Here is a 19510-nt window from a genome sequence, read left to right as displayed (position 1 = left end):
AAGTTGAAGTGACAGTAATATTTATTTTAGACACGTACAAATGTAGCAAGTAGTAAACCTTCACTAATCTGGTCTTGCATAAACAGACAAGCTTGAAAGAAGATTTCTTTTTACTCCAGAGAACAACGTGGAATTTGCAGGGAAAGTAATATTCCCTGTGAAAAACATCCCTTTTCTGTCTCAATTATGTTATCATTCAGAATCAGGTATATGGCCCTTACTTGTTGTCCTAGGATTTATTCTAGCTGTGTCTGTTTAATTGCATAGATTATTAACGTGTGTTTGGTTTCTCAGAGCTACCTTAATGGTAAGAAGCAGAACTTGCTGACAAGTGCGAAAGTAAATACAGTGGGAGGAACCTGTAGGAAATGTCTTTCTCTCCATTCTCTTCTTGACTAGCATCTGTAGAGCTCTTGGACTGGTCCAGTTCTGTGGCATCAAACCCAACCCACAAATCCAGCAAAAGATGCTTCTATCTCAGTTTCAGCAGAAAGTGGTTCCTCAATTTTGCTCCATGCCACTGTTCAGTGGGAGGCAAAGGGCTAATCTTTCTTCATGGTAACAAGACAATGATACATCTTTTGACAGCTATCTTAAAAGCTGCTAAAAAAGAGTAAAAGGAAAACCCTTCACAAGGTGACATGTATTACAGCTTCATACCCACTGTGTAATCCTGTAGCTTGCTGTGTCGGGGAAGTCCCAGAAGATCTGCAGGAGCTCTGAGAGATCTAGCCTCCACGCACAAATGCCCTGATCTTCCTTCTGTCTTGGTTTTTGAGTGCCGTGATGTTAGCCCTTTTCATGCACCTAGAAAAAGGTCACTGTTAATGTATGGTATTGTCCCTTGCGTTATGAGACCAATTTAATTCCCACTTCTGTCTTGAGTTTCTGAAAGACTTGTCTCATTGAGCATAATACAAACTCAGAATGATAACACTAGATGTCAGGCTTAACGTTGCCAGATGGTGTAATAATGGAGGCTTAATACAGTCACTGCTAATTCTAAGATGTTTTTAGTTTACAGTGGGTTAATGAATTTCAAGGTAAAAATGTATTTCTTAAACAGCTTTTTTTTGGTTGCATAAAATTTAATGTAAAATTAACATGCAGTAAGCATCGCTGTTTGCAAATTGCACATGAATGCTCGGAGTCCTAAGACTCTTCATTGAAGGGCCTCTCTCTTCCTCAAAAATGAGGCAGTGTACATTGAGGAAAAAATGAAACTGTCAAGCTCCTGGGAAGTGACAGACCTAAGAAAAGTCTGTGCCCTTGCAAAGTTTTGGATATCGGTTAAATGTCATCATCCTTGTCATTTCTTATGTTCATTAAAACAAAAGAAACAAAATTTGCATTGATATGAGCTGGCACAAATCATCTGAGCTAAAAGGATTTTGAGGGTTTGAAAACAGGTGAACACTGAAGTCTTGATTAGGCAGCAGGAAGTCATTTATAATTTACTTCACTGCTATACTTGGTGAACTTTCTAGCTGCTTTGTCAACAATAACACTTGATTTTTTTAATTTGGCCTGTGGGCAGCTGATGCCAGGAGGTAGCTTTATAGTCTCCCTGAGATATTCACAAGTGTATGTTTGTGAAATCTTACTTGTCTACATATGTAAATGTATTAGGACATGGAACCTTTGGACTCTATAAAGGAGAACTTGCTTTTTATGCCAGGTACGTTATCTCTTGGAATGGATGGAAGAAGACTTAGAAGATGAGGACGACACAGTCAGTACATCAAAACTAGAATTCTGCCATCCATTATGCCAGTGCTCAAAATGTGGGCCAGCACAAAAGGTTGGAATATTCATTCTGTAAAAATAGTAACTTATGTTCTTGTAATGTAACTTTCAGCTCTAGGGAAGTAGCATTCATATTGCCCAAGACCTCTGTATCTCTCTCTAAAAAGCAATTAAATATATACAGATCTTAACAGAGTTCATCTGATGTCATGAAATTGTTGTCTTTTTAATTGAACTGTAGAAAATTTTGGATCCAGGAACAGTGTTCAAAGACTTGCTCAATGTCTAATGGATTGAAAAAACTATGCAGTTTGCTTGTAGAATATGTGGACTGCTGCTATTAAGGTTTGGGCAACTTTGAATAAATGGGAAAAATCTTTTTCTAAGTCTCGGTTTCTCCTGATTCTCTTTTATAGTTTACATTGCTAACTGTCACAGAGTATCTACTTATCTGTTAGTAATCAGTTTAGAAAGTAATACCTGCTGATCCTATAATCAATGTAATGCTGATAAAAGTGTTTTTTTAATTGCATGACATTTTTCATAAAAGCTATATCTAAAACCTCTTCAGAGATTAAATATAATTGCAAAGACTTCCTTTACCCTTATTTATCACAGACTGTAGAGGAGAATCAGGCTTTACAATACACTTTTTTTTTGTTTTTTTTTTAATTTAAGTAAGGAATAAACCCAGCTTCTTGGAAATAGAAAACCAATTACTTGGCTTTCAGGAAGAAAATGTATTACTATGTCTGAAGGTATACATAACTGGATAACTCATTGCAAAATGAAACAAAGTATGAATTTTCAGTGTATTGGCTATTCTGAGGTAACAGTATCCATATTGCTTAGCTGAGAAAATGTGAGATAGCTTAACTTCTGAATTCCTCACTGCTACCTTATGTTTATTTTGTGCAGGCTAAGAGTATGCTAGTTGTCCTTAAATGCTTCACATTCACACCCTGCTTTATTCTCTGGTAACATGCGTCCATGTACGCTGACTACAGGGATTACGTGCTACAGATGCCAGAGCCTGAGACCATAAAGTTCATTTTATTGATAACAGAGGAAGGACTGGCATTTGCTGCGGAATTTACGTGCCTACGGAATGAAAAGTAGAAGGAACTTGTTAACTAATCTTAATCACTGTATTAGGTAGGCACACATTTAAAAGCACACTGAGGGTAGGCAGAATGAAAGATTGTCTACCACTGTAAATGTTAGGCACCTACACAGTTTGTGAGAGGAATAAAAAAGGATGTTCTGTACTGCTGTGTAAGCTGTCTTCCAGGTAGTTTGCTTATCTTGACTCCCCATGGGAGTCTGTTCTCTGGGCCAGTGTTACTTCCACATGAATAAAATTAATTTTAGTTTTTATCCTTATTACCTCGAGCTTCACGTAGCAGCAAAATAGGTGTGTAGTGTCTGTCTCCAAGAGCATAAATGTCTGTATAAATGAAAGTAACTCATAATATTAATACTTACTCTCCATGTGTATGAGCATCCTAACAGCTATATAAAAACTGTAAGTTTTACTTCTGTCTCAACTTGTGCTGCTTTAGCTTCTTTTTAATATAATGAATACTTTGCCAGGAATTTTTCTATATGAAGCTATCATGTTGGAAGAAAAGAGAGAAAAATAAAACTCATTGTTCTGTTGAAAAAATACTACCAAGCTGCTCTGGTTTACTAACTCTTTTTCTGAAGGTCTCAAATTAGGCTCTGTAGCAGAAGTTCTTGTAATGTCCATCTACCTGTTTTGTATATACTTAGCAGGTATTTGGCTGCTTTTTGGTCAACAGAAAGTAGCATGATTACTTACATAGTTTTGTTGTGTGTGTTCCTCAACAGAAATTTGCAAGGATCTCTGCTAATGGACTTGGAGTAAATGTTTCAAACCAAGATGGTTTTACACCATTGCATATGGCTGCACTGCATGGACACTCTGAACTTGTCTCTCTCTTGTTGAAACATGGAGCCAGTATCAGTGCCAAGAATGCAAAACATGCAGTTCCTCTTCATCTAGCCTGCCAGAAAGGTCACTTCCAGGTAACTGAGCCTCTTCATAAATGCAAGCTATTTAACACTCAACCGCCAACAAAAAGCTGTTTTGTGAAAGGATCAACAAATTATCACAAGACTAAACCAGTAACAGTGAAAATTAGTTTGATGATTCTGTTTTTTCTTTCAATGTCTAAAATCCCCAGACGGAAAGGGGATCTTTCAACGGAAACAGTTTCAGTAGGCGCCTTTTCTTTCTAATGACCTAAAATAATGGTTTAATGAAAGTGCTGCAAATGTACTGTCATACATCAAACACTTTAAAAATACCTTGTGCAGCTGAATCTTCCTATGTATTTTCTCTCTGTCCCTGTTCAGGGAGGTTATGTGTACATCTGTTGATGCAATGGGCTTGGTATCTTCAATAGCCACAGTATTAAATATTTACTGTATCTTCAACTCATTTAAGTAGATTATGAGCCAAGTGGAGCTCTGAGGGTAAGCAGAAAACCTCATCCCTGACTTCAAGTTAGGGAAGCATAAGCAGTGAAGGAGAAGCATGAGCTAGTGAGGGGAGGATATTAATACAGGAGGGGAGAGTAAGTGAGAGGGGAAAAATAACAATCATGAAAAAGCAGGTGCAGACAGGCAAATGGGAATATGCAGAAAAGTGGAAAACTAGGGTTTTAAGAATAAGGAGCTGAGGACTGCAAGAAGAAAAAAAAAATGAGAGAATTGTGAAGATGATGGGTAAACAAAGCACTAGGGAAGCAAGAGGAAAAAGAATACAACTCAAACTTGTAGGTTAATGAAGGTTAGTTCATGGGGTATTTACAACATAAAGAACTCCTTCCAAGTGTTCTGATGAGTTTGGAAAGGGGGAAAGGATACTGTTGCTGTGGTGGTATGGTTTTGATGTTTTGTTAAGTTATTGATTATGTATGTTTTTCACATACCTCGAGTTTTATTTTTTGGCCTTTCTTTCAGTTGCTTAAGGTTTTTTTTAAAAGTGTGTGGTAAAATATGAAGTTAGTACGATAGGAGGGGATGCTTGTGATTATCATCTGTTTGGCAAAGATGAGACTTGTTTTCTCCATCCTTTTTTCTTCCGTCTCTTTCATTCTAGATTTCAAAAAAAGTTTAAAAAAAAAGGAGGGGGGGCTTTCACTGTACGATTATGGTTAGCTGGTATCTTTAATTTAAGAGTTGTTATTTCTTTCAATAGGTGGTAAAGTGTTTGATGGATTACAATGCTAAACAAAATAAAAAGGATATATATGGAAATACTCCTTTAATTTATGCATGCTTGAATGGTCAGTATGAGACTACTGCCTTGTTGTTACAGGTAAGATCACTGAAAACAGAATGTTCAGCATAGTAATTCTTACATGATATCTGTGCTTATCCAGTATGCAGGATCAGTATTTTTAGTTATGCATTTCTCTGTCAAAACTACTCGGGGAAAAAATAAGAGTATTTGTTATCTCACTCCTTTCAATCCCTTCACTTTGTGGTTTTTTATTAGATAAATATTAGTTTGCTGTTGTTATAGCTAGCTATTTTTATGGAACTTTTTGTGGCAGGTGTTAGATTTTCTTGCTTATTATTCTATTGCATAGGGGTTTTTGTGGGTTTTGTGATTTTTTTTATTATTATTTTTTAATATCTCAAACTTGGAATATGTAGTAGATAGATACAAAAATGAAGTGAGCTGATCCATGATATTGTGGCTATGAAAGAGGAGGAAATAATAAGATCAGGTGGCTTATTGTTGAACTGGTGATTGCTAGCATATGCTTTCTGTGTTTGTATACAGCTACAAGGCTTCTGTTGCGTTGTTCTCATTCATAGGTTGAAAATAAAAGGAGAGTAAAACAGAATAGTAGTGTGCTATCTCCATTTCATGCTACTCTGTCCTTATAACTTCAATTTTATCTTGCTGTCTAGCATGGAGCTTCTGTTAACCTTTCTAATGCCAAAGGAAATACAGCACTGCACGAGGCCGTGATAGGAAAGAATGAAGCCCTGGTAGACTTGCTACTTCAGAATGGTGCAATGACGCACATAAGGAACGAAAGGAACTGTACCCCTGCAGACTGTGCTGAGCCGGTGAGTGCAGAAAGCTCATTTCTAAGGTTAGATTTTCCTGAAGTTCCATATGCATAATGTAGGAAAGAAAACAAATACAACTGTTTGTCACAACAATATTTGCCAAGATTTCTGTATTTAACAATTATGCGTGGTCTAAAGACTAAGATGCCTGTTTATTGTACAACTTACAGTATGATACCTGTGGTATATGAGACCTGTTGTGTTTCTAAAATAAGTTATCCTAGACAAAAAGGTTGAGTCTAGAAACAATGAAAGCACATACGTGAATGAAAATAACATTAAAATCTATGCTAGTAATGGCAGAGAGAGCCCAAGAAATGTTGAAAGTAAGAGAATGAACAACTTTCACTAATCAGTTACACTGCTAGCAATTTTCCTTGTTCCACCCAGCATCTTTTGCCCTTCATGCCTTATGATACCTTTTATCTTGTCATCGATAACTCTGATCTTCCCCTTTATTAATAGCAATAACATAATACATAATATTAAATTATAAAGAATTATTTCACTCTTTAAATTATTTGATGCATGGTCCCTATCTTTATGTGCTTAAATAGCCTCTGAGATGTAGCATAATGACCACAAAATTCTGTACTGAATCAACTTTAGTATGTGTCTTACCATTTAAACTGAAATTAGCTTAACGATAAATAATACAGTTAAAATAATAGGTCAAGACTACAAAGTCATCACGCCAGTACAGTGTGACTTGTGGAACACTGGTTTTGTCCCTACTCAAAATGATACAATTTAAAGTTTGTATTTATAATGAGGTATTTTTGTGTGCGTTACATTCATTTTGGCAGCAATTAACACACTCTGCATAGACTAGAATCCTAAATTGTACTGATGTTTTTCTTTTTCTTTAATAATGGTGAAAATGGAAACTTTTAAAATTAAGAATTCAAGTATCATTAAGTTGCTGGAAACAGCACCAAGCTATGTACCTACATCAGCAGAGAGAGAAAAGGAGTGTCAGCAGCATGCTACTATCAAGATAAGAAAAAAAGGTACATGTCATATTTCCACTGGTATGAATAAAAAGGGATTTAGGAATTCATGTGCAACTACGTCAAATATTTTATATCATTGATTTACATATAATTAAAGAACAGACAACTATTTTGCATATTTATTACAGGTAACACCTAAAATACTATAATAAATGCATCAGACTTTGTATTCTATTCATGACATTGCTGCAAACTCAGTTTTCACTAACCTGGGGCAAGGGGTGTAACAAGTTTTGTTTTTTTGAGCTAGACAACTCAGCATAGTAAAGGACCTGCTGCCACCAGAACTGTGGAAAGAAGACAGTGAGGCTGCATGAGCAGGCATTAGGGAAGATGAGGAGCAGGAGTGCCCATTTCAGCATCCATGAGTTTTAGTTATGCTTTTCAAAATAACTCTTGCCTGCTTCCCTAGGAAAGATTGTGAATGTTTCATTAATATAAAACCAAAATTAATCACAGTATGCTGGTGCCAAAGATTGATATAGTCCTTTCAAATATTATGAGAATAGTTCTAAAAGAACAATAGAAGACATGAGTAGGTAATATTAATGAAGAGGTAGTATAGCATCTGTGCGTTAAGTAATTCAGGTTTGTAAAAATTGGAATTAAGGGCCTCGAAGTCCAGAATTACATGGTCTCTTCAGAAGCTTGGCCAGTCATGCTAATCTAATGAAGAATGCTTACTCCTGTGACTTAAAATGCTTTAAAATTTCCAAAGATAAATTGCGACTCTGATTCAAGTTATTACTATTATAGTTTTACTGTAAAATTTTAAATCTAATGGCAGTAGATACCACTTTTCATTCAGAACTGTGTTTTTTTTTTAATTCTTAAGTGTGACTCAGTTGTAATTTTAGCTGCCTGTTCTTTTAAACCCCTAGTGAATTCTAAGCCATGTGAGAAAGCCGATGATCCCATAAGCAGACAACTTCAACTGGTCCAATCAATTAACAGATTTAACAAGTAAGCATAGAAGCTTCCTCAGAAGTACGTTTATCGTTTCCCATAAGCGAACAAGAAATACAGCTGTTAATAAAGCCCAAAAGTGGGTCAAGCATTGTTACACATCAAATATGACTAATTTGACAGTAGATGTTAATCCTCCGAGGCATGCACATTCATATCACCAGACAGATGTTCTAGGCATGACATACTCATTGGTGGTGAACAACAGGGACGTGCTGTGCAGCAGGAGGGAAAAGCCGGCTGGCGAAGGAGTACTTGCAAATGTATTTAAAATTGCTTTTGCACTAATACTCGGTGTACCATAAATTAAGAATTTCAGAGCCAGACTGCTTTAAAAATATTACCTTAGTGCTTCAGTCAGTGGTTGGGCTTTGCCTGTGATCTTTTTAAACGTTAATGTATATTCTGTGATAAAATACAGGAAATACTAGTAGGTTGTCATTTTGAGAATGTGTCAGATAGCAGCCTTTCGATGTTGAGATAGTGCCACCTTGTGTGTATTCTGTGATCGGACTTTTGTGGAAAGACTGACGTAGTTAAATTTAATTTCTTTAAAATATTCTTTAGAGCAAAACATTTACGGAGAACAATAACAAGAGATAAAAGTGTCCCTAACTTTGACTATCAGTTATTGCATCAGGTAAGTGGAAACACTTGCTTGAATTATTTGTGTAATACAGCAAATCTGTTTGTTTTGTCTGCTATTAATATAGATACATATAACAAGAAAGTTTTTTTACTAGTGGTAGTCAGTGAATCCCAAAAGTTCTGACCTGTTTGCTAAATCGTTACTGTTTCATCATTGTTCAAACTTCAATCGTGCTTCTATAACACCTCTTAAACATCTTATTCTTACTTTTAAACCTCTTAAGCCTCTTATGGCAGGCTTCATCTCTGTATTGTTTTCTGTGTCATGTCTAGCAAAATCTAGGTTATACCAAGGCTTGAAAAACTCCTACAGCTTATCAGAGCTGTAGCCAAGCAGAGATGCTATTTACAAGAGAGAAATTTTTCAGTAGATTAAAATTGGGGGTTGCATAAGTCTGCTTGTAGGAGGAGCTTGTTTGCAAGGGTGATAGCAAACTGCATGTTGGGTTGTCAGCTGTGACACAAATGTATGTAATCATCTGTGGTTGGGGGTACCATGGCACCCTACGCCAATCTGACTGTTGGATGCTGCCCTCCACCCAGAGCATGGCTCCCTCTTACTCCTTTACACTGGCTTTGACTCTCATTGGACCTTCTGCTGAGCCATTTCAGCATATTAAATCAAGAGAAAAACTAACCTATTCAAAAGAAAACAGTTTTCTACCAGGATAGTTCAGTAGCTGCCCATTATTAGATTGACAAAGCCTTGGAAATGCAGACTCTGCCACTCATCTCCATCTAGAAAATGGAATACTGTCCTATTTCATAGAGCCCTTATGAGATTTAACATTTGCAAAGAGCCTTGAGAATGCCAAATTAATGCTATAAAACTAATATTTTATTAATTCTTTCTCGTATTAATGATAATATCCCACTAATTAAACGCGGGATTTAGATTTTATAATTGTGGATTGCTGAAGGCAGTATGTCATGCAAGTACAGCAGGTGTCAAGAACCTAAACTGACCTTGATATATAGCACTTTAACCATGTGCGACTCTCATGGGTTTGTGAATTAACAGGTTATACAGCTCTGAATTGTTAGTGGGTTTAAACTTGTGTAATCTCCATCTGAAACATTTTCAAGATTGTTGTTGTTATTTCAGTAAAAGGGTATCATAATTAATGTCTGCCTTTAGTTCTTATCTTAGAAAATCTGTCATTAGCATGCTTGGATTCTCTTTTTTCTCTTAGTTATTTTAACATTTGCAGAGTGGCCAGTAATCAAGGAGAGCCACCCACTCTGAAAAGGAAAAATCAGGAGCAGATATGGAAATGGAAGATAAGAATAGTTGGAATGACCAAAAAGAGTCTTTAAGGGGGGTGGGGAGGGTAGGGTGTGTGTCTCTTCCCTGACAGATAAGATGTGGAAGCAGAGAGTTTTTGCCTTTGCCTTCCGCAGTGCCTGGTTGAGCCTGTCTGTGTTACTACTTACGCGTTTCTTAATGGTAAAAGAAATGGCTGTTAATTTCAAGTACCTTGAGACTTGCATTACAAAAGGTGTTTTAGAGTTAGGATGATACTGGGATAGTGCAGTGAAAATAAGTTTTGGAATGCCTTCATTATCTTTTCAGTTCTGGTACTGATAAATGTGCAGCCTGGGGCAGGTTGGCCTCTTCTTGTTTTCTCATATGTAGACCACATATAATTACTGTCCTACAAACTATGATATTTTTAATCCTTGGCTGTGTTCTCAGTGTAAAGAATACCATGAAATTAATGTGATAATTATATTCAAGGAACACTATATTCATTTTACTTCTTTGTAATGAAGAAAATAGACAATGCTTTTAACGTACCATTTTTCTGTCCTCACAGTTAGCTATTAAAAGCTTTGATAAAACCAAGTTAAAATCTGTTGAAACGCTGGACCAAAGCAAAGTTAAGATTATTGACACAGGATGCAGTGGTGAGTTTGTGAAACACGATGACATGATAGAAGTTCCTCACAGGAGTAAATTAATGCACCGAAGACACACTGTTAATGTGCCACTTCCAGCAGAGAATGTCAGCGATAATAGTTTATCCAGCCCTAGAAATCCAAGTATTTCACAATCAAGAGACTGCTGTGATGACTTGCTTTCAAAACACTGACAAGGAAGGGCGAATTTGATGTCAAAAGCTGAGGAACTAGGTGGTGTTAATTTCAATAACCCTTCACTGTATCAAAGAATTCAGTGACGCTTGCAAGCCTGCCTTCAGAACAGAATACAAGGATGACTCTTCAGCGGAAACAGAATATTCCTAGCGCTTTTGAAGACTGAATCCTCTGTTTATGTTGGAGGTAACTACACAGCCAGATCATTACTGATCTCAACAAACAGGGACGTACCGAGATGTAGACAGCAAAATTACCTTCCTATTCTACTTAGCACTTACTAAAATATTATACGTAACAGTAAACCAAACCAAACCCTGTATTGTATTTTTCAGCCACCCACTTTGTTTTTAAAAGTCTTTGAATAATTTTTGCATTTTCAGTTTTTATTCACTACATTGGATAAGTATATATAAATATATATATATTTATATATATAAAGATATATTGGATAACAAGGTATTTATTGCCAGAGGTAATTAAAATGTCTCTATTTTTATTGTAATATTACAAACCATTACAGTATATATTTCTGTATATTTCAGTAGCTGGGAAAACAATAGTCCATAACATCTGTGACACCACATTAGAAATTTATACATGCTATTAATGTGAAGGGATGTAATCCTTGCTAATTTCTTTGCAATGCTCCCCTGGATTGGATCTGCAAGATCAAGCTCTTACACAGGAGCCAAGATACTGAGAAAAAGTAGAGAGCCCTTGACAAAGCTAAACTTTGGACTCACTGTTCACAGCCTAATTAAAAAAAAATGCAGAAGCAAGCATGTAAAAGGATGCACAAAATTGTTCTTAAGTTGGGTTTGGGCTTTTTTTCCTTCCTCTAAAGCAAGTAATGCAAAAATGCTCAAATATTCATGATTCTGAACCTGGGCAACATCTGCAGACAAAACTGCTGCTTAGAAGCCTGCTCCAGATTGCTCTTTAAAAAAGTGAAATTCCAGTTATGAAAGGTATTTCTCACGTCAGTAAGCATTTGTTGGAATAGGACAAATATTACCCCATTCCTAGAGGTGATCACTGAAGAATTGAAAGTTCGCAAGGAACTCTGAGATGGCTGCTTAGATTTGGACTTCATTTTCTACTGTTTCGGTTATGGTAGGAGAATGTGTAAATAGCACAAGCCAGGTTTCTAAGTGCAGTATTTTTTATTCTTGGCTTATCACATCCAGCTTGCATTTTATTTCATAAACTATTTGTATGAATAATTCTATTTCTTTTAACTGTGGTATTAGTAAACTGCCTGGCAAAGTACAAAGCTGGAAGACATGCTGGTGATTTTTTCAAATAACTTTTTAATCTAAGAGGTAAAATGTGCAGTAAGTGCACGTATGGACATTTGGAGATGAGGGTTATGTGTTTATTTTTCTAATAATTTATGAGTTCATCTGATTTTCTAATGTGCCTTGGATTTGTGCCAAATGATGGAAAGAAAAAACTAGTAAAATAACTCTTGAAAATGCTGTTTTCTTTGAGTGCGTTTTTCAAAGCATTGAGTCTTTTACACAGATTTCCTTGCTTTTGTTTTTGTAGGCATTTGAAGACTTCACCTTGAGTCTTTGTGTAAATTGAGGGGTCTGTTGGAATTTACTCTTAAGTTCAATATGACCTCCTTCCCTCCTGCATTCATGGATTCCTATTATTAGGTTGTGTGGTTTTGAATTTAAGGCATAGAGGTGTACAATATAGCATTGTTAGTGAAACTGAATGTTTTCACATAACTTCCTTCTCTAGCTCTACGTTCCCATTTAAAAAAAAAAAGTAGGATGGATGTTCAGCTATTACAACCCAAAAGACTAAAAGAAAAGAGATATGAACTTGTTTTTTTTCTTGTGACACTATAAAGATGACACTATAAAGTCACTTATCCTTACGTGTAGCAAAAATAACCTAGATATTACTTACAAAGTTTTAAGATACAAGTAAACTTTCATAGATCTGATTTCCAAACTACACAGTGAGGATTTTGCTTGTGTTTTAATTTACACTATGCATTTAACCAAATGATTCTTGTCTTAAGACTTCTTGACAATATGGATGAGAAAAATCAGTTCATTAGCTTTTTAATACTGGTGATACTATGCTACAGAGTGTAAGTACAGAATATGCTGCTGTAACTACCGAACATGAGTTAGCACAATGACGCCAAGTTCAGTATCAAGTCTTTTTTCTTGATCCTTAATAATAAACATAGTGTGGTTGAATAGCTTTGGAAACAGGTTTTAAGATAGCTTATTAAACAACTTTGAAAAGGGTTAGAGATAAATATCAGAGGATGTGAACTCTGAATTTAGTTACTCGCTTTTTTTCTATCAAAACCAAATTTTTACCAACAGGTTATGGAAAACAACTTGCTCAATACTGTTTTATTTTAAGCATAAAGTATTTTGTTGTATTCTATGCAAGAGATGAAACAGCTGCAACACTCCCAAGTTTCAGCCTCGATATGAATGGTTATATAATTATTGGTTAATTTTACTCTTAAAATTCAAGAATTGGCCAAGTGTTAAAGTAGCGCTTGCCTTTGAAAAACTCCCCCCACCCCCCCCAAGTGAAATAGAAAATCTGCAAGAAAAAAAGTGTCATAGCTTACTAAGGCAACTTAATGCAGACTTGGTGCATATTGCCTACTGTATTTTCCAACAAAATCTGTATTTTAGGACATCTAACAGGAGAATATATTTTTTTCTTTAGAGTTTTATAGAAAAAGTACTAATTTATTAGAATTAACCTGAGTTTTCTATTCTATTACAGTACCAGAACAGTTGTCCTTGTGAACCTGAGGCTATTTAAGTGATCGAGCCATGCTTCAGTTTTATTCATTATTCAGTCCAGGATAAAATAAATGCCTTATTTCCAGGCATTTTGCATGTACAGTGTATGTTTAAAAAAAAGCACTTAAATGCCAAAGTTCCACTATAAATGATAGAAAGGTAATCACTAATGAATTATTTAGGTAAATGAAATAGCTTGCAAGTTTCCTTTGACATGCTTAACCAAGCTTGTAATTAAAAAATACCTTAATATTCAAAGATATGATGATCAAAGGCTAAACTGGAATAGGATTTGAAGGAGTATCCCTGGAAGCTTCCCCTAGCAATCAGTAGTGCAGATAGACTGATGAGAACTTCATGACACTTACGATTTGTCTGCAAAGCATGTTACTGTACAGTCTAGTTTAATCTCCAAAAGGTTGTTAAGTTAAAATAAATCCAAAGCATTACTTCATTTTGACAACTGAGATTCTGGAACAGCCGTTTCAGAAGAACAGCAAGACAATAAAGCTTATGTTGTTATCAGTAGAATTTGATAAACTTAGGAATGGGAATGTGAAGAATGGATGCTTAGGATGTAGCTGTAGCCCTAACGGGAAAACTTGTAAGCCATTTATCACCACACCTTGGCTTGAAACTCTTCACACTGGTTAAGAGTCATTAATCTAAAGAAATTTAGCATACACCCATGATATTACTAAAGTTAAGGAATACTAATTACATAGACAAGCAAAATGTCCAGTCTAGTCCAAATGAAACAAAAATAACAACTCTTTTAATACCTTTTAACCACATTCACACAACATGAAAAACACCCACTAGTGCTCACTTTAAACAATTTTATTCTCTTCCAAAAAACACTGCAGTTGGGATCACACGTGTTCCTGTTAAATTATGTCAGAAAACAGTTTTGTGGTGGTAGAGTGTTTATCAGCATGTTACAGTATTTATCCTACATATTTCCATAACCATATTTTTGAATAAATGTATAGCACAAGTTCAGTTTTACTTCATGCATGCAGGAGTTGCAGAAAGTTTAGGAAAACGGTCTTTTTTTCAAGGTAAGAAACACTCCAGCCATTTGATAAAAATGGAGGTAGTTTTAAGAATATACGATACCAGGTGTCTGAACAGTGCTGTATTACACAGTTAACTTGCTTTTTTTGAGATAGCTTGGTTATTTCATAGGGGAGCAGTCCAATTGTATGCTGGTTACAATTTCTTTACACAGACTGCCTGATATGAAGTCCTCTGATCCAAACACTACTTTGATACCTTCACTTTATTTTATAAATTTCCAGTAAGGACTTGAGAGCCAGTGAGCTGCTGGATAGGCTTCCTTCAGGGGCTCAGGAAATCTTGTTTCTAACACTTCTATGATTTAGAGCCTGGAGGTAAGTCTTTAAACTCCTAGAGAGAGGGGCTCTCATGTTATGGTATCTCCAATAGCAGCAAGTTAAGTGTGTGCAGTTGCTGAAAGCATAGCTTACACACTGAGTAAGGGGCAACAAAATGTTCATGCTAACAAAGCAGTGGGGAACCCCACACTGCTCAGGTCTCTTATACTACAAAAATTTAAGTTACAAAATCCCCTTCTCAGGTTTATTTTACAAGACAAGTTCATCTGTTGGCCTTTTTATTAAAAAAAAAAAAAGTAAAGAAGCGTAAACATTTTCAGATCTTGCATTCTGCCTGGTAACAGTATCTTGCCTTTTTCCAGGCCTTTTGTTTGGCAGACAGTCTTACAGTAGTATTAATAATCATCCTCTTCATCAGAATCCAATACTTTCCTTCTGTTGAACTAAAATGAAATACATGAAGTGAAAATAGAAGGGTCACAGTAAATCCAATATTGAGCAAGCCTTTCAAACTCAACGCATTTGACAATGAATACATTACATGGGAGCAGAACATTCACCCCATCACAACCCACACCTCCAAGTCCCCAGCTGGCATAATGGTACAGGACAGACACAGGGTAGCCTGTCTCACAACAGAACACTCATATCCCAGTGCCAATATCTGCAAATTATACTAGTGATAAGGGCTGCTATGATTTAGTCCCAGTACTTAGCAGTGTAGGTAAGAGAGGTGATAAACACAAAGTTAAGTTCCACCCTGAACTAAAATGGTCCAGTACATGCATTTTTTATGCTCTATTTTATAACAAATTAAAATGGCATTTAGGAAATGAAACTTACCTTTACTGTTGTTTTCTTTTCTGTTTGCTGACTCACTTTTTCAAGTATTTCTATCAAACCTTGTTCCGATACCTAGGAAAGCAAAAGAAAAGCCATATAAACACATTCTAAGAGATGCTTAGTATCAAACAACTGAATCACACTTTCCCTTCTTATAAAAGGTGTTTGATGGAATTATACAATAGTATTTAGAAGCTCTCAATTACCTTTTTCAGTTATTTAATGAACAGATATTAAAAACATTTTTTTTTTGAGTGAATTAGGTTTGAAAGTAAGTATATGCAAGAAAGGATTAAAAAAACATAACTCACCTTTCCAGCTAGCTGTCCAAATCTTGCCATCTGTATAAGATAATTCTCTACTGCTTTTGCTTTGTCTGGTTTCACAAGTGCTAAATTGCTTACTGCAACAAAAACAGGCTCTGTTCATTTTGTTTTAAAACATACTCAAATACCTTTAAATGCTACTAACTAAAAAGTGACAAATGTCCCTATGAAACTGTCTTCTTCATGCTACGGTCATGAAATAAATTGAAAAAGGCATTTTCATTTCTATAAAATAGATACAAGATATATTTGTTCCTAACTAGATTAACTAATTTTGACTCTCACTACAATTCCTACTATTAATTTAAAAAATTTTTTTATTAACGTCATTCAGATGTCAGTTAACCCCTCCAATCACTGATACCACCAACTGAAAAGCTTTAATAGTTTTCTCTTCCCATCAACATTTTTCTTGTCTGGCCTCTATACAAGCACATGTGCTTGATTTGAGCAGCACTGAAGTACACCAAATGAGAATTTTTTATTAGAAAGTTACTTGGATACTTACATCTTGCACGAGCTGCTTGATCAAGAACTTGAGCTAAAATAGTATTTCTTATCTCTGCTTCCCTGTAATGGAAAATTAACCATGCATTAGAAGTGGGATTTCAAATCCCTAAAATAACATGCAGCAACAGAACAACAAACTATAGTACATTTTCGATTCATGTGACTGACTTCTTGAGGTCCCTTCAAACCTTACATTTACATTTCTTTTATAGCATTTTCTGTCATGAGTAGCTCTACATACATTGAAAAAGTTACATAGCTGACAACATCTTCCAAGAAATCAAGATGGAGTTTAGTACTTACACCTTATTACTGTTTATTATTACATCTTAAAGACAAAAGCCATGCTACCCGCTGTAAAGATTCTGCATTCAGTTCCATGGGGAATTCCACCAAAGGCAGTGTATGGTAGAGCAGGCATAAGGAATAGTCCATGCAATTGCAAGCCAGAGCCAAACCTCATTATTTATTTAGAATTTTTCAGTAAGTCTTCATATACTTACAGTATTTGACTAAGTATTTGCAAAACTGGAATTTTAGTTTATGCATTTCAGTTAATACAAACTTTGACTCTGTGCAAAGTCTAGCTCTTTAAACATTTATTTTCAATTTTCTACTTAGTGCAAATACCAAACACTGTTTCTGCACTAAGCTCTGACATGAGTAATTTTGTTTCATATTTTTAACTGCAATACATGTCCCAGAAAATCAGCTCAACTAGGAAAGCATGTTCCCATTGCACTAACAGAGCCAAACCCAAACTCATCACTTGGACAAAACTCCAGTTTGGGAAGAGTTCTGCTAGCCTTCAAGATTTTCTTATGACCAACTCTCACTAACCCTGAAAAGCCAAGGTTTCTGAGTTCCAGAAGCAGATGACAGTGGGAATGATGATGCTTCCCAAAAACATCCTATTATATCACTAAGGGTCATGAGGTTATTGCACTCAACTGAGTCCCAAAGTAAAAATGAGCTGCTACTGCTGTTTTCCTCCACGCCCTCCCACCCCAGTCAGGATTCAGACTGCCTGACAGCTCTGTTGTATGTAGATCATCCAATATAGTCACAGCCTGGGAGCCACACTGATCCCAGTGTGGATAAAAATCAGATTTTAGCTATCCTTGGATTAAATCTTCGATGTTTCAGCTTCTTTGTTGGTGGTTCTTCCAACGACAAAAAAAATTCAGGTGAGTATTCCAAAGAAATTAAATACTCAAGAAGTAAAAGGTTCAAAACAATTTAAGACCAAAAGTCAACAGTTCTCATTTATACCTCTGTTTTGCTTCCTGTTGCGATGGATCACCAGAAGGATCCTAAAGAATGAGATCAGAATAAATATGATCATCCAAAAACGTTCCACACAGGACAGTAAGTTTAAATATTCCAGCAGAGTCAATGTAAGCTAAACCTGCCTGCTAAACCTGCCTGACCATGGATGAGATCCTGAAAATAAGATTCTGCTGCCCTAGCAAATAAATATGCCATACTATGCTTTCCTCACAAAGCAGTAATGCAAACTAGTGTGGTGACTAGTGTTACTGGATCTATCCACAGATTGTTGTAGGTTTGGACATTAAAAGGCCTTCCTGTTAGGTCTAAGATAACAAACTTTCCGAAAGTCCAGAATACAGACAAATCCTTTTAAACCCATTTATATAAGCTAAGGACAAATGGAATTAAATGTAACACTTTGTATTTATCAATACAGAAGAAACCACAATCCTAGCAAGGTATTTTGGGACTAATATAGGCAGCTGAGATGACTATTCAGAAGCAAATAACAAAAAAAAGAGGAAAAAAAAAGAACTTTATGTTGAATCTGCACCTCAAATTTTATAGGTAACATTTCAAAGTGTGACAGCAGAACTGGAAACCATACAGAGAGAGGAAATGAGGCTGATCAGAGATATGTAAGACCCCTTCACAGGAACAACAGAAAGACTGAAACACTTCGGCTCTGAAAACAGAGATGACAGAAATGACTGATGATGGGAATCCATAAAATTGTGACTGGCATGGAAAAAGGTCGGGGGAAGGAAATCTTATGTGCTGAACCTCCGAAGGCAGCCGCCAGAGCACCCAAGGCAGGCAGCAGGAGGCAGGCTCAAAGCGCCCTGAAGGCGATGACTTCTCCTGCAGCAGGAGAGGAGGTGGCCGTGGGGGCCCGGCCGGTCCTCACCCCCCCTACGCCGCGCCGGGCGCCAGTAACCGCGGCCGCAGTCGGCGACGCTTCCAGCCGAAGCCCCGGGCACGGCCGGGCCGCTTCCCGCTTCACCCCCGGCCTCCAGCCGAAGCCTTTATTCACTCAGCGGCCTCCTCAAGGCACGCCCCCTCCTCTCCCCCGTTCCCCCTCCTGCGCTCCTGAGAGGCGGCCGCCACACACGTCCGAGGGAGGCTGGCGCGGAAGGACATGCCCTGCCGCAGCCGGCGAGCGCCCGCCTCCCCCCGGCCCGGCGGCAGGGAGCGGGGGCAACTGCCGAGGCGGCGGCGGGGCGGGCGGCCCCGCGCCTTACCCCGTGCTTGGCCTGCAGCTCGGCCAGCCGCTGCTGCCGCAGCGCCTCCAGCTCCTCGTCCGCCATGCCTGCGGGGCGGTCGCGCAGCCTCAGCGCCCGCACCGCACTGCGCCTGCGCCGCCACGCCAGGCGCTACCAATCCACCGTCGAAGGCGCTGCCGAGCGGGTGAGCGCGGCGGCTCTGGGCCTGGCCTGGCCTCGCCTCACGGCGCAGCCGCTTCCCGCTCGAGGCGCCTGCCGCCTGCCCGGCCTGGGCCGTAGGGGCGGACCGAGTGAGAACGCCGGTGGGTATCAGTCCTCCTCTGGGGCTTGGGTGCCTCCACCCTGATGCCCAGTTCCCTCCAGCCCTGCTCCATGCGGTAGTTCGTAGTGTTGCCCAAACTTCTGGTCCATGAGCTTGCCTCCTCCTTGCAATTTCTCGGGCTGTCAGGTCGGTGAGCCTGCGTGCAGTTTCATTTCTCTAGCGCGGTTGTAGTCTAACAGCGTAGTCTAACAGGGGCTGGTGGAAGGCCAAGGCTTACGTAAAGCTGATAAGGGGGACTCAGGCTGGAAAGTGGAACGTCTGAACAAGAATTACTGTCCTTG

At 37.7% G+C, this 19510-nt stretch overlaps 2 protein-coding genes across 10 annotated transcripts in view; one reads left to right on the top strand and one right to left on the bottom strand.

Annotated features, from left to right (window-relative positions):
- Window positions 1-12051, top strand: part of ANKRD27 (ankyrin repeat domain 27) — a 47220-nt gene extending 35169 nt beyond the window's left edge. For 8 of the 9 annotated variants that reach the window (XM_072873709.1, XM_072873716.1, XM_072873713.1 and 5 more), the window contains 8 exons: window positions 1679-1801; window positions 3598-3795; window positions 4973-5092; window positions 5695-5856; window positions 6761-6869; window positions 7754-7835; window positions 8406-8478; window positions 10304-12051. In XM_072873709.1, coding sequence (XP_072729810.1) covers window positions 1679-1801; window positions 3598-3795; window positions 4973-5092; window positions 5695-5856; window positions 6761-6869; window positions 7754-7835; window positions 8406-8478; window positions 10304-10579 — 1143 coding nt within the window. In that variant the 3' untranslated portion in view covers window positions 10580-12051. The remainder of the gene's footprint in view (window positions 1-1678; window positions 1802-3597; window positions 3796-4972; window positions 5093-5694; window positions 5857-6760; window positions 6870-7753; window positions 7836-8405; window positions 8479-10303) is intronic. The other variant, XM_072873717.1, reaches the window with a different exon arrangement.
- A 2071-nt stretch (window positions 12052-14122) lies between these two features.
- Window positions 14123-19062, bottom strand: PDCD5 (programmed cell death 5). The gene is made up of 6 exons (XM_072872860.1): window positions 18926-19062; window positions 17685-17725; window positions 16411-16472; window positions 15888-15979; window positions 15577-15648; window positions 14123-15176 (listed from the first exon to the last, which is right to left on the bottom strand). The coding sequence occupies exons 1-6, from the start codon at window positions 18989-18991 to the stop codon at window positions 15129-15131; spliced, it is 381 nt and encodes a 126-aa protein (XP_072728961.1). The 5' UTR covers window positions 18992-19062; the 3' UTR covers window positions 14123-15128.
- Between the last annotated feature and the right edge of the window lie 448 nt (window positions 19063-19510).

The sequence above is a fragment of the Ciconia boyciana genome, chromosome 9 (assembly GCF_034638445.1).
Source record: "Ciconia boyciana chromosome 9, ASM3463844v1, whole genome shotgun sequence".
In the NCBI taxonomy this organism is placed as follows: Eukaryota; Metazoa; Chordata; class Aves; order Ciconiiformes; family Ciconiidae; genus Ciconia; species Ciconia boyciana.
This window is presented reverse-complemented; position numbering and strand designations above follow the sequence as displayed.

What these genes read in the sequence shown, in the direction of transcription:
- PDCD5 (XM_072872860.1), bottom strand. Translation starts at nt 18,991, where the DNA reads ATGGCGGACGAGGAGCTGGAGGCGCTGCGGCAGCAGCGGCTGGCCGAG. An exon ending in CAACAGGAAGCAAAACAGAG is followed by an intron (nt 16,473 to 17,684) that starts GTATAAATGAGA and finishes TTTCCATTACAG; the next exon opens with GGAAGCAGAGATAAGAAATA. An exon ending in TCAAGCAGCTCGTGCAAGAT is followed by an intron (nt 15,980 to 16,410) that starts GTAAGTATCCAA and finishes TTTTTGTTGCAG; the next exon opens with TAAGCAATTTAGCACTTGTG.